At 31.0% G+C, this 15782-nt stretch overlaps 1 protein-coding gene across 1 annotated transcript in view; it reads left to right on the forward strand.

The window, feature by feature from the left end:
* The first annotated feature begins 6246 nt into the window (after positions 1 to 6246).
* The window catches only part of Gfrl (Glial cell line-derived neurotrophic family receptor-like), a 354141-nt gene continuing 344605 nt past the window's right edge, over positions 6247 to 15782 (forward strand). Inside the window, exon 1 of the mRNA XM_087405786.1 lies at positions 6247 to 9613. Within this exon, the coding sequence (XP_087261912.1) occupies positions 9208 to 9613 (406 nt within the window). The 5' untranslated portion in view covers positions 6247 to 9207. The remainder of the gene's footprint in view (positions 9614 to 15782) is intronic.

A 15782-nucleotide genomic window follows, 5' to 3' on the forward strand; every position in this document is an offset into this window, starting at 1 on the left:
CTCAATTGCGCTCTGTCTTTTACACATAGATATATCGCCTGTCTTTGTTTAAATAGCTCGAATATTTTATCCACCATTTTCAAGCTGTATTTTTACCGACAAGCTTCGCGAGTTGTAGTCCATAAATCTCGATACACAGCAATTACTTCCTCCTACCTTCCTACTTACTTCTATCTTAAATCACAGCGTTGCGATGCACCTGGCTATCACCCGAGGGCTATTATGCAGCTTACGATTCATAACTTTGTCTTGAGTGCTGATCAATCGTATTTCTCGTATCGCAAAGGATTTACGTTAAATTTGAAGAACTCATTCGGCACATGGATGACTTATTGAAGAAACTTACTTTGACGAGGTCAAAGAACTTTAAAGTCAAAGACGACTTTTAAGCTATAATTCTTCAGTTTATTAATTGTATTATCAAAAGACTTTAATATAACTTAATAGGGTTCGGAAATTAACTATAATGAACATTGAGAAATTAAACATAAAGAACTGGTAGAGCAATTCAACTAAAACTTCAATCTTTAATGGGGAGAATTGATCTTTATTTAACTTATTTAAAACTCATTACAACGAGAAGCCGTAACTTATTGAAAAGATATAAGATTAAAATATTTTGAAGCAATTATTAGATAACCTAAGTCTTTTAACATCAAGTTAATTATATATATTATTTGCTATTTTATTGTTAATAATTAATTTGTATATATGTTTACATTATATATTTATTTAATATTCATACTGAAAATTTTTCTTTTACGTAAGTCTATTAGTTTCTTAAGGAAGATCTATATATTAAAAAATGCTATCGAATTATTTTTTTTGTTAATTTTGTTAATAGCAATAGTTTATATTACATTACATTATTTTGAATTAGACTAAATGTATTCTATAGATGATGCTGTTTTGCTGAAAACAGATAATGTCACAAAAAATTCCAGTATGTCAGATTTCTAAGATAATTGAGATTTAATTTAATTTACTTTAATTAACCAAAAAATTATTTTTCTGTCGATATTTGACATTTTCTAATTTTTGTTCTATTGTTTTAATTTATGGACAATTGGAACTGAAGACTTTTAATCTCGCAGCCGAAACATGTAATGTAATTATAAATATCATTATTTTCATTATTTTGTATAAGGATGTATATGTCATTATTTAATAATTTTAATATTTTGAAATTTCTAATATTGCCAAAATCTTAAATTATGTTGCAATAATATCATAATGGCATCAACCAAAACTTTATTTCGTTGAATTTCGAAAGAAATAAAGTAAAAGTATGTCATTCTTTTTCAAATTTTATATAAATTGAGAGAGTAAGAAGAGCTAAAAAGGGTAAAATATTTACCTTCTCTTAAAAATAAATAGTCAAAAATAATTTCCTATTTATAACAAGTCTCATTGGTAACAATCTTAAGCGTGTCTATCATTCCGCAATATCAATGCAATAATCCGCTTATACCGCTGATTAGCGGGATTCCACTAATAATCGTTACGCAAGCACATGCCGAACCACGTTACAAATTGTCATTAAGGTTGCTAAAGTGTAATTACATGATTAAATTTTCCGCGTAAATTGGACTCAATGAATAAATTCCGCATTATTTTCCAGCGCATCATTTCGTTCCTCTGATTAAATAACTTCTCGATTTCATAACATGGTGACTTTAATTTATATTTGTTCTCGACGTTATTACATACTGATATTACCGCTCGATCGATTGTCTGATTAATATTTATCGATGATTTAATAAATCAGTTTGATTATCTAAACCATTTTGAGAATGTAAAAAGAGACTTGCAATATCAAAGATCTAAATCCAAGATAAAATTATTAAAAATAAATAAGTTTATAAATAGGTTAGCTATTAATAAAATATATTACCAATAGTAAATCATCCATGTACTTAAAAATAATTTTTTATAATGTACGAATATTAAAACGAGTAGATTTGTAAATCATATTGCTTTTTATAAAATTATTCTGTATTTCACCCCTTCATTTTTTTCCTCTCTCTCGTTCACTTTCTCACATTTTTATAGTAAAATATAAAATTATTTTATATACAGGGTATTCCATTACTCTTAATTAATATTTTTGAAAGTGAAATTTTGAACTAAAAGTTCCTTTTTCAACGTAGATTTATCGAATTATTAACGAATTAAATTTGATCAATCAGATTATGCCCAGCCAGAATATACAGGAGTGCAGCATCGAGGAGTATGTCCCATGGCATACTTTAGTGGCGCAAATTTCCAATAGTTTTTGGCTAAATAATAGAACTTAATTATATTATTTTGAAAAGGTCTCGACTATAATAATTTACATTTATCACTACATGATGAATAACTTGATATCCTATAATCTTTGTATGAAAACTTTTTTCGGAAATCCTTTCCTAAAAAGATAATTCAGTACTCTGATTTTTTTGTGACACCCTATATGTCTTTAATATTAATGGTACATAGATAATATAAAGAATATTAACTGCATTAATGACACTATAATGCAAATAGAGTTCGGTTAAGTCTGTAGTTCTTCGAACCGCTGACAGCAGCCAGTACACGAAACAATGACATGCGCGGCTGACCTCATATGGCCTTTAACTTCGTCCAAATCCGATCGAAGCACTTGGTTGGTGCTATAAATACATATCGGATACTCGCAAACGCTAGATAAATCACCGAACTTGAAAATCATCTCTTGTAGCTTAGAGCGTACATTGCACGATCGCGGTTGCGTGATCGCCGGCTCCCTGACCTTTAGAATTTCTTTCACGAATCTTGTTTGCAATCAATGCCGTTGCAATTGCCGAAATAAATTTATAGCATCTCGTTAATATTGCTTCTTTACAGTAATTCCGTATGTCCTGTCATATCAGTGCATGTCAATCGAACATTTTTCTTTGCATTAAAGATAATAATAATACATCAGATTACCAAATTAGAAATTTCGGTAATGAGTTGTTGGATATGGTCATTTTGCTGCAATTCTAAATTAGTCTAGCTAATTTAAAATTGCGGCAAAATAATCGTATATTCTAAAGTGTACGAAAAGATATCGAACAACGCGATATAATTGTCTTTTATTGAACATGTATTTGGCGTATTGTTTCATTAATAATTTTGTTGCTTTTACATTTATTTCCACTGAAACATTAGATTTATTCACAATTAGCTCTCTGTTCTATTTATTTTTATAATTACATTTTCACAATACCATTAATCATAATTTAATTGAAAACAAATTACGATTAACACTCTTTGAAAATCAGAATTTTGTTGAACAGAAAAAGTATTTTGTACAAGAGAAATTATACAAAATTTGGAAAATAATAAAAGTTTAAAAAGTTTATTGAAGATTAAATATAACAAAAAAAGATCTTTCTTGACGTAAAACGTAAATTATAAAGACATACAATTCTTAAGAAAATATTTAGCTTTAGAAATATTTAATTTTCCTTTATAGCTTTATTGTAGTTTAATTTAATAGTTTATTTAATTTAATAGTTTAATTTCTGTTCAATTTTTGTTAAATTTGAAATGAAATGATAAACTTGTTGTTTATTGTAAAAAATGCAATATACATATCGTTTTCTTTCTGCAGTCTGTCAATAAATATACATACACAATATATTGTACACAGGAAATCACATTCAAGGAAAACATGAATATTATTTTTTTTTTATTATATATACAATATTAAAACAGTACTGCTTCTATGTATAAATACATCAACTAACCTTTAGTTTCCTTGCAAGTTTCCTTGACTACTATAAGCTAAAGTTGAATCGGCATCATCATTTCTTTATTACAGCGATTTATGGGAGATATATGGTAAATTTTTACTACTGATAAGAACAACGCTCGTTTCATTAAGTAAACGTTCGTTCTACAGTCGTAGATGACTCGTGAGAAGTTTGAGCAACTTATTGATGCGAGGTTAGCTAGTCTCTACTTGTTCTACTGGAAAGGAATATCGTCAACAAGAATATGTCGTCGATTCTTTCCAACAAGTTTATATAATACATACACACGTTGTATAGGTTTTTATCCTAGGGATATACACATGCCTTAGGTCATGTATGCTATAGATAGAAAAATATCAGTTTTGATATTTACGAATTTAAATTAACACGTTCAAATATTATATATTTCATATTTTATTTAATGGTAAATAAATTATATTAGGTGTTGGAATTAATTCGTAGCGTTTTACAAGTGATGGGAAGTACTTTCATTAATGTATTTTTTAATGCTCATGTGAAATAATAAATAACATTCTTTCATTAAAAACGCTACGAATTAATTCCAACACCTAATACTTTAAAAGATTTGAATCTTATATTGGTGCGTGTATGATTTTAAAAATTATAAAAATAATATTTTATATTACATATTGAAAAGTTGTTTCAAGAACAATAACACTCATGCAAATTTTTATTTGAAACAGTTAAAAAAATTGTTTAGTGAGGAAATACAAAATTAAAAGGAAAAGTGAGCAGTTTTAAACACTTAGTTCATATTAATCAAAGTATTCGACTATAGTATTAATAGTATTATTTCAAACAAAGTATTGAACCCGAAATAGTTGCAATCAAACGAGAGCAGAAATCGATGCGACGTGATCCATCAACACTTCAGCACTCAACTAATCAAACAATTACGATCTAGCAATTAAACTTAGTTAATATCGTGCGCCAATATTAGTTCAATCGCGTTTAATGGACGCAACTGAATTACGATTGTGCGCCGTGCACGTCCTTTTACATTAGTGATGGAAAACAAAGCGCAACCTGACCAGAATTAGAGACTTTATATAAAGTTACGTTATGCGATTTGTTTGCATAACATATTAGGCATGTATAAAGTGATGTATTTATTTCATACACATTTCATTATTATGATGTATTTCTTTAACAATATTATCTATGATATTTTCAATGATGTGATTGAATATTATGTAAAAATGTAATTTAATGTTATCTCATAAGTCTTTAATATTTAATTATAGATAATTTTACAATTGTTAAAAAGTTCTTTTTATATGTATATCTAATAGTTTTACATTTAAATTCACATTTATAGTTGCAAAAAAGTACACGATTTCAATAATAATGTATTATTATTACAAGAAAAAATAATGCAGTCAATGCATGACACTCGCAGATTAATTTCACACTCATTGATCGAACGAGAGAGGGATAAAAACTGGAACGCGTGACCAAAAAAGTTGCACCGCGATTTCGAATGCCAATTTTGTAGCCGCGGAATGGAAAGTTGTCGATAGTCGAATCTGCGGCAAATAATATATTGCGCGTGTACATTTAGCACTGGTTATATTCTGGTCATATCGACTTTTTGCTGATTGACGCAAGCAATGGCATTTAATTAAAATTATGTACAAAGATAGGTATCTTGTGCAATAATATCATCTGCATCGCAAATTATGAAAAAATAAACATTTCCTTGCTATACTATTAATGTAATATTGATTATGTAATATTTTATTTACTTGTTATTATATATGTCTGTTAATAAAAAATTAAACATTTAAATTTAATGTTAAGTATGCAAAAAAATTAATAAAAAGATCTTTTTAAATTTTAACATAATTAACATAGTATGTTCCTATGTTTTTTAAGAAGAAGGATTAATTTAAAAATCAGAACAACAATAATGTTTATTAAATAGAACGTTGTTTATATAAATATTATATATTTTCTTACAAATTTTGAACATAAATGTTAATTTTTATTTAATTGTAAATAATTAAAAAAAATAATAAAAATTAAAATATATATATACATTATATATATATATATATATATATATATATATATATATATATATATATAATATATATAACATTAAATGTAAAATATGTCTTATAAAAGTAATTATATCAAAAAAATTATACAAGTAATATATAGAATTAAACGATTATGCATATTTATTTATATTAAATTCTTTTAATCACTTAGAATTTATCTTTCAATTGGTTGTTTGATGATTTGACAAAATTTTTAATTAAACTGTACTAAATTTAATAACTCCGAAAAGATACTTATATTAATTTTTATAACAGTATTTTTATAACAGTAGAGAGAGAGAGAGAGAGAGAGAGAGAGAGAGAGAGAGAGAGAGAGAGAAGACATAGTCACTTGTAATTTATTTTTATTGCAAGGAATGTGATACTATAAAAACTTGGATATTATGAATTTATAACAATATCTGGAATGCAGTATTAAATGCGATATATTGGCGCGCTTGTTACGATGAACAAAAACGTTTACAATTTATCGTAAATTGCAACTCTGAAATACTCACGTACGTGTATGATAATTATCTGTCTTTGTTCCACTGATTCATTACCGTAAAGAGAGACTTTTATCAATACTGCTCATTCCGTAAGTAAAGTAACGATGTTGTTCACGGAAAGTATCGAATAGTCATCAGTGTTTGTGGTATTTGATGCCAAACGAGTGAAGGTATCAATACCCCGTTATATTTAAACATCCCTAGTTCAGTTACGAGCGGCCGACCGTAGTGATGCCCGCCGTGCCGGCGGGCACTTCCGCGTAACCGACCTCGACAAGCCGGGGCAAAACGAGGTCAGGAACGGCGCACACAACGCCGAACGAGGGTCGCGCGTTCGTTTCGCGGTGCGGTGCAGCGGCAGCCTAGCTGCCGCTAGCCGGGGGTAGTTCGCTCGGAGCTGCTCGGCTCGATTCGACGCGACGACGCCGCGCGCGGGGACACCGTCGTAGAACTCCACCTGCACACCTGCAACGAGTGCTCACACACACACCTGCACATATACCTATGGGGTGTCCCGGATTTATTCCGCATTGTTCTTTTTCTAATGTGTCGCGAATTTTCGAATGAATCGATTAAGGGGATGAATCAATTTCTTTCTCGGAAAATCACCCACAGAGCTTTTACTGCATCCTAAACACATAATGTTTTATGAAGAACTTAACTTTTTCAATATTTCAAGCTTAACATAAAGTTCTTTCTATGTATTCTCATATATTTTGATTGCATTTCCAAGGAATATGAGACACATGCTCCGCTTAAGCGTTAAATCTCTTGACAATTAAGATTGGAATAAAATTTCTCCTGTGTTAAAATTGATTAGAAAATAAAAGACAATGTCTTTTTAAACTGTTGGAAATAATTTTCACAGATTAACGTTCAAGAACAATTCGATGTAACCGAAATTTGATTTAATTTTTTACGTATCTGTATACATGTTTTGTTATTCTTAATGTATTTTAATTGCTTATATCAACATTTTTTGAAAATTATTGATGTCGTAGTATTATTGAAGCCATCAGCGTGTAATCTGTTTTTTGCCGAATGCGACAGGAAGTAGGTCCGCGACACCCCGTATACACACGGGCGAGCGAAGCAGCACCAGTTCTTGCGCAGAAGCTATCGCGTGTCGACGAGCGGAGGGTGTAGGGGTTGGCGGGGGTGGACGTTCTCGCGGTGGCTCTCGCTCGTACGAAGAACGTTCTCAACGTCATTGGGCGTCGGGACGCCGCCACGACGCAGCGCTCTCGGCTCCAAAACGCGAAAACGCAACCGCGAAGTGCCGCGCACGAGGACGAGATCTTATCGCAGATCTCTCGGGCGAATATCCGTTTTCGAACTCGCGAGGACTGTAAACGAAGATTTATTTAAAAAGAAACGCGTTTTTGAGGAAAAAAACGGCGACCCACTTTAAGAAGATTGCAACGCCGATCCACTTTGAGAAAGATTGCGACGCTGCTCTTCTGAGATCGATGGAAATTGATTTTTTGAGGATAAGATCGGCCTCACGGGAGTATGACAGTCATTATCGTAGATCGAACTTGTCGTCTTTGTAAATGACACAACGATCGTGAGAATCAGTATAATAGCGCGAGTAAGATCGGTTTCCGCAGATGACTCAAAGATTGATCGTAGACTCGATCTTCCAGAAGATTGGTGAGATTCGACTGGTAGATTATTTGTGTGTGTGTGAGTGTGTGCGCGTGTGTTACAATTCGGCAAGTGTGAATGAGAAGATCGCGTGATCCTCGCTACCTCAAGCATCATCCTTGATTTTTGAGCAAAGCATCTTTTTATAGTTTCGATATTCTTCCAATCGAAGCGTTGCTCAAAACATCCTTGCTGTTTTTTTAATTTGAAGGGCTTGTAGATCCCGAATTTTAAAGAGAGAAAGAATTCAGTGCGGAATATAACGGAGAATAGTGCAATAGTTTTAAGAAGTTGATCCTGAATTTTTAAGTCAAAGATGCTTCAAGTGTTGCGGATCTTAAATAGAGAGAGATATCAATTTTGCAAAAAAGAATCTTTAAAATAGCGCAAATAGTGTTTTAGTGAAAAGCATTGGAGAACATTTCTCTATAAAATGTCTATTCTGCAAAGTGTTTATCTATTTAATGTCTCGCTAAAGAAAGATTTGTAGCATCGCAAGAAGGATTTATGAATTATGAATCTGCAAAAGAGGAAGAGACTTTCTCTCGTAGTGAAATCTTGCTGAATACTTCCGCGAACAGCAATATGTCTCGATCTTTTCGCTGTGTGCAGTGTACGTAACTTTGATTCACCTAAAAACTTGTGTATAGCAACAAAAATAAGAATCATGATAGTGGAAGCGTGATTTATAGATCCTGTAGCTACAAGCGAGCAAAATTATTGACAATGGAAAACCGATCCTACGAAAACTTTATCGAAGTGTTTCGATTTTTTTCTTCCATTTTCTATCTTGTGATGCATCAGGAACATCCTCGGTGTTGGAAGAATAATTTGTTAAGTTTCTAGGATTCTAAAAAGATTAATACTTTTGCTAAAAAAAACTAGAGTTATCTGTGAGATTAGATTCGTCACATTCGAATCCATGTGCGACAAATAAAAGACCTTTCGTGAAACTTAGTGAACACCTCTGTGAAGTATCTAAATCCTTTAATTCCACAATTAGTTGACTTGCTCAAGAAATTATTGTCTGATTAAGAACTAATTCAATTATTAAGAATCTTAATAATCGAATCGAAATAGAAACTCTCAAATAATAATAATAATTGGCATTAGTCACTCTAACGTATCGAGAATCAAGATAAACTCCCTCTTGCCCCGCCATCGATTCTGCGAACGAATCGTGCTTCCGCTGACGGGAGTTGGTCTTGCGAGTGTAGGACTCGTGTGTGTATGTGTGATGACGATGAGGATCGCGCCGCGGGGACCATCGAGGTGACTCGCGGTGGCGACGACTCTTGGGGGACCGAGCGGTACCAAGGTTCGCAGGATGCTGCGGACGAGAAGGTTGAGAGGAAGAAGATCTCGCAGTGCAGAATCGCTCGCAGTCCTCGAATCGGCCACGACCGACTGGTAGGACCGATGACGGGGCATGACGATCTAACGGCGCGCGTCGCCAGGACGCTCACGTCGCGCTCGCGGCCCCTACTGACGACCCTGACGACGCTGCTCGTCGCGCTGTCCTGCTGCTGCGCTCGCGCCAGTGAATTCCCCGAGCGGGAATGCTGCGACCTACCCTACCCGATTCCGGAGCCCACCGGCAGGTCCACGTCCGCACCGACGCCAACCGGAAGAAGCGGTAAGTTGTCTCGAGGGTAGAATTGATCGTAGAGTTGGTACAAAAAATAGCTTGTTTGATATATATGATAGAAGGATTACTACACACGTATAATCCCACTCCCCGAAAACTTCTACAAATATACATTTATTTATGACATGGATATCTGTCCGCACTGATTTCTTTCCAAATCCCTTAAAAATATATTCAGAAGATATCTTTTGTATTTTAAATATTTTTAAATTGCAAAATAATACAAAAATTGTATAATTCTTTAATATACAACATAATTATCAAGTTACTAATAAGTAGGTATAAGATTCTAAAAACCGAAATTCTAAGAAAGAGAATAAGTTTATAGTTAAATATTGATTTGTTTGTATGTATAAAAATTACATGCGGCAATTATATGTATCATTAGTTACTCATCGATATAAATCAACGAGAAATACGATGAATTTTGATTTTTAATGAGATATTGGGGAATATAAACCGGGTCGCGAGCGCGAAAATCTGCTTTTATACAATTCGCATACAACGCTGGTTATTAGTGGAACAATGAAATAATATTCCGGTACTAATGGCAACGGACTGGAAAATAAATTCCAATGTAATTACAACGGCGTTCTGACTAACCGTCGTAGAAACGCGTTTTCATTAGTGCTTTTACGAAATTAAATATTGCACGATATTGGCAGGAAATATATTTTCACAAAGCTGACTGTGAAGCACTTTAGACGTAATAGCAATATGACCTATAAGAATATTTATGATTTAGAATACAATCAGACTCAAAAATTCAAAAAAGCAAAATAAGAAATAATAAATTAATGTTTCAAACTGTATGTTATACAAAGTTCCATTTGAATCTCGCACGTATTGCTTCAGACGCAATTATCTCTCAAATTATTCGTTATTCTAAAAAATGATTTCAAGTGGAACTTATTTATTTAGAGGGAAACATCTTTTGATATCCACAGATTCTCTCTGGATGGACATGCTTCAAGATGATCTTTATTTTTTTTAAATGAAATTGTATAGGTTTTTTTTTACATAATATGATTTCTCTATTTATTTTGCATATAAAGGTAATAAGATAGAGATATTAAGAAACCAATAGTTTACGAAATATTTTATACTTTATTTTGATACATATTTTCATGTCAATTAAATATTTTCTAAATTCATTTCTTGGTAATTGTTTGTTAACCTTGATACTTTTATGCAAAGGATAATGAGATGAATCAATTGGTGTAAGAAAAAATTACCCATTTTGTTAACATATTTTTTTTTAAAGCAACTATTTTTCTTTAAACTAATTGTTTCATCTCATTCTCTATTTATATAAAAAAGTATTAAGGTACGATTATACAAATATATAATTTACAAATATTATATAATTTACGAAAGTTTAGTATTTCTTATGTTGTTATGTTGTTTGTGCATGTTAATATGTGTCAGAATAAAATATAAAACGTCTCGTAAAACTATTAATTTTTTGGTATCTTTATCTTAATATTTTTATGTGCAGAGTAATTAAAAGAATTATATTATGTAAAAAAACCTAATTTCATTTAAAAAAGATCATTTTGAAATCTTAGAGAGGGTCTGTAATCATCAAAAGATGTCCTCTTCGAAACAAAGTAAGTTTCACTTGAAACATTTTTTGAAATAACAAATAGTTTGGAAGATAATTGCGTCTAAAACTTCAAATAAGATACCCTGTATAACTGAACTAACTTTTTTATATTCAAATTTCAAAATATATATGTTTTTATAATTATATATCTCTTAAATATATATCTTGTTAAATTATATATTTTATACCTATATGTCTCTATGTAAACATAATCAATACAAATTGGAATAAAAATGAAAATAATTAACTTAATCCTCAGTACCCCCACATCTGAAAAAAATCCCTATCTACCCACATCCGGGTATTTGTCAATCCAGTGTTTTCTTTTGTTTGTATCTCAAATTGTAATGCATCGATTTTAACTAATTTTTTTTTAATCTATCGTTTGAAGATTGAAAAAAAAGAATTTTTTAGTCAAAAAGTCTAAAATGTCGTAGCACAAAAGATATTTTGCAATAAGTGAAAAGGGAACAACAAACGTCTAAACTATGAAAATCGGAGGGGTTACGCTAATCCTTTGTGGGTTAAGTAGGTCTAAAATTTATTTTATACTTACCATCAATACGTAGTTTCCTTTAAGAGCATTTCCATTCTGTTTATCATATAATATAATATATTCTATTTGAGTGCAATACTAACAGAGGGAGGAAACAGGCTCCAATAATTGAACGGGAACCAATAACTGTAGGTATGCTCTAGCCACGTTCCACTAACCGCAGCTACTGGATAATATGATTCTCATTCGCGGATGAATGGATCATTAATTTGGTTACAACGGGTTATTAATTTAACAATGCGTAACTAACTTACATTCTCCGTATTATGAATTTAATCATCAATCTGACGAGTTATAAGTTGCATATCTTTAATTCATGTCGGAACGTAATAAGAAGAAATATTAATACAATGGAATTTATTTTATTTGATATAATTTTCTTTAAATAATTATTATGAATCACATTTCAAAAATTTTGACCTTATCAAAGATGCTGATTATCTACGTGATTAAAATAGTGAATAATACAAATTGAATAAAATAAATTTAAGAAAAGAATATAAAAGAAAATAGAAGTCAGCGCAGTAGGTACTTTGTGTGTGTGCAAATGTAATATTCAAAAATAGTTTAATAATTTATCTAAATTCTTCAGGATTAAGTGCGGCTCATGACTTCTTTGTATTAACTCGAAGCTCGCGATTGTACTACGTCATCACCTGTATATAAAGTAACGAGAGAAGTTACCGCGTAATTGATCGCATTATTTGTGTCCGTACGAGTACTTCGGCCTCGTACTGGGATGAACTTCGATTGAGGTCGCACGTTCGATCGAAGGTTATCTACGTTCTCGCTGCTAAAACGGTAGCGTAAGTTCAGACCAGGATGGAAGTCGTTCATATCCCTTGTGGAATTTCTCGTGCGCGGCCGCAAGGCATCATCTAGTGGCTATTGAGAGCGTTAATGATGAAAGACGCTCAACTTGGTCCAGTTTATTCGCCGGTTTCATACGTGATGCCTCTGAACTGGTTATTCTTTATTTATGCTAGTTATAAGCTTCGATAAATAGCTTTTTAAAAAAACGAAAGCTTTTTTTAGGACAATATCGATCACAGTTTTTGAATTCTCAACGCTGGGTATTTCTTATGATGCTTAAGCTTTTATTTTTATAATTTTTATCACATTTTATGTGCATACTTTGTATTTATCTTTGTATTATACGATAATGCATGTATTACTTTGAATACCAAGCTGATTTCAACACATTGAACTCAATTTAATGTACTACTTCTATGTTTTATTATTTTATAAATAATCATATATAACACGTTTATTAATTTAATATCTTAACTATTTAGTAAGATTATTCTTAATCAAGGAAATAAAATTACAAATTACTTACAAATAAGTGACGAAATTTCTTTGAAAAGAAACAGGATATTTTACTTAATTAAATTATTTTATTAAAACTATTTTATTAAATTTGTGTCACGTTCAAAATAAATATTTCCTTCAATCAAAAAATCTATGATCAACTAATTATTAATTTTACTATTTTAATGATTAATTTTCTGTTTCTTTCTTTTCTTTTCTTTTTCACCAAAATAATCTTTGTTATAAACTTTTACTATCTAATTTAACATGATATAATCGTTTGAATTAAATTATTCACTACATGTTTTTTGATCAAATTTGCAAGTAACGATACTTTCTATTTTTAAGTTATGCCTTCGAGAACATTATATAAACGTTTTCTGCGAAGTGCCTATCAGAGAGACTTAATGACGAAACGTGATCTGCTTCATTGATTGCTTCGCCTAACGATCGTGGAATTAATTTCCTGGTAGGCGATTATGAGCTCCAAAAGTATAGTTGGCTTCTTTTTTGAGGGTCGCTGAATTTTCGCGAAGTAATCAGGAGAAACGGGAGTCACGTAAACGTATAATTGCAGTCGATTCGTTTGCACCTTCTCGTCCGTGACACTCCGAAATAAGCTTCCGCGAGAGAATCGTCTTACATTCCCCACGGAATTTGCCGCGTTGGCGCGTTCTACGTGTTTAATGATGAAAGATGATCGTCCAGGCGGGCTTCAATTTATCGCTCGTTTATCGGCCGATGTTTCATAAACGTTCAGACCAATCGAGAGCAAAACAATTCACGGTGAAAAAACTTGCATTCACCTTTGCCTTAAGAATGGATAATAATTTTGATGGAAGCTTCTTCTTTTTAAGCACACAAACAATCCATCATAATTCGCAATAGAATTATCGTGTCGTACAAAATGAGATTAAATGACAAGTTCTGAAAAAAATAATCGACTTTTGTATTGTAAAACTTGCAGAATTAGAATGATAATAAAATAACATTATATTATTGTCTAATTCGCAAAAATTTAATTGGAAATTTTATTACTGTGACAAGTGAATGTTATGTTATTTCATTTATGTTATTATTGTTATAAATTGATAGTGTGTACAATCAAAGTTAAATTTGTTAAATTTACTTATATATTTGTTAAATTCACACAATTTGTTACATGTATAACAGTATTGATTTGTGTTATACGTAACGATATGTGGGACAAGCAACATTCATCTCGATGGAAATTTACAATTTAAATCGTGTATAAAATATTAATTTCTGGTGTACAGTTCATCTCAAAGGGTAGCGATTTAACGTAATTAAATTGTTGTTTAATTCGTGATTTTCATTAAAAAGTTTATTACAAAGTAAAGGTACTGCACCATGAACATTGTAAGCGACTCTAATTTCAAATTATTATTATACGTTAAAATATAAATTGATAAAAAATTAAGAGATTATTTGAAATAATTAAATTCATATATACATATAACAGATTGATGTGTGTGACGTATATTGATATTTCTGTATTGATTTCTACTCTATATGTTCCATGTGGACACTCCACGATGGAAATTGTTCGTTTCCCCGTGGAATTGCCGTATGCCCGAAACATTGTCTCTATCTACGCATAGAGTATAAATAACGAAATACGTTTAATCCGATCAGACCGGGCTAGTCTCGAGATTTATCGTTCGATGCGTTGCATAATTCATCAATTCTTAGCACGCCGGATTCGCACCACAGAATACTCCTTTCTATACGAATTGCTTCTCATTGCTATTAGTATTTTGCTTCACACGAAATAATATCGATTTATGATTAAAATATTTGATTTAAACCTATAGTATTTAATAAATAACACGTTTTTTTTCTAATTTTTCTATTCTTTTTGTCTATTAATTGACAGTGTAAATTTGTTATCAGTAAATCTTGTTATTAGAAAAAATTGCAACTTGTAAACAATATTTGTTTTATTTATATTTTTATTTAAATTTATTTGTTAATTTAATGTAAACAATAAACTAAACCAAATCGAAAATATTTTAGAGAAAGATGTCTTTATAATTATACTGAATCTGATTTTTAATCACATCTAATTGAAATATTATTGCATTAATATTAAGGATATATTGAGCTTTGTAATTTGATTATTTCTGTATTATATTTAAGGAAGTAGAATATCTATTGCTTTACATTAACAAATTTTTTCCTTAACCGTGTGCGTCACATATTTTAACATAGTTTATTAAAATCTTATTAATCCAAAGCTTATTAAAATCTGAACGTCACTTATTGTTAGTTGTGTTTTCTTATAAGGCGCGAATGATACAGGAAAAAAAGGGAGATGGAAAAGTAAGAGATAGGGACGCGGAATAAGAATTTATTTAAGAATCTTATTCAAGAAAATAAAATATTAAGTTAAAGATTTAAAAATAGAAATAAATTATTAGCATCTTATAATTTAATTCTTTTTAAATTTTTAATTTGACATGTCGACATGATTATGTATGCAGATGTTAAAAATCAGTCTATAAAACAGAAAATTATTCGAGAAAAAGTTACTTGAAAAAAGTTAATTGATGGAAATAGTCGTCGGTGATTTATTCTCGATGTTCTTTACTAACATTTGAATTCAATTGTACTTTTACAAGTGTACTGTACATTTCTATCGCATTGAAACTTTCTGAACTATA

This window comes from Acromyrmex echinatior, chromosome 4, assembly GCF_024713525.1.
Source record: "Acromyrmex echinatior isolate Ae372 chromosome 4, ASM2471352v2, whole genome shotgun sequence".
Taxonomy (NCBI): domain Eukaryota; kingdom Metazoa; phylum Arthropoda; class Insecta; order Hymenoptera; family Formicidae; genus Acromyrmex; species Acromyrmex echinatior.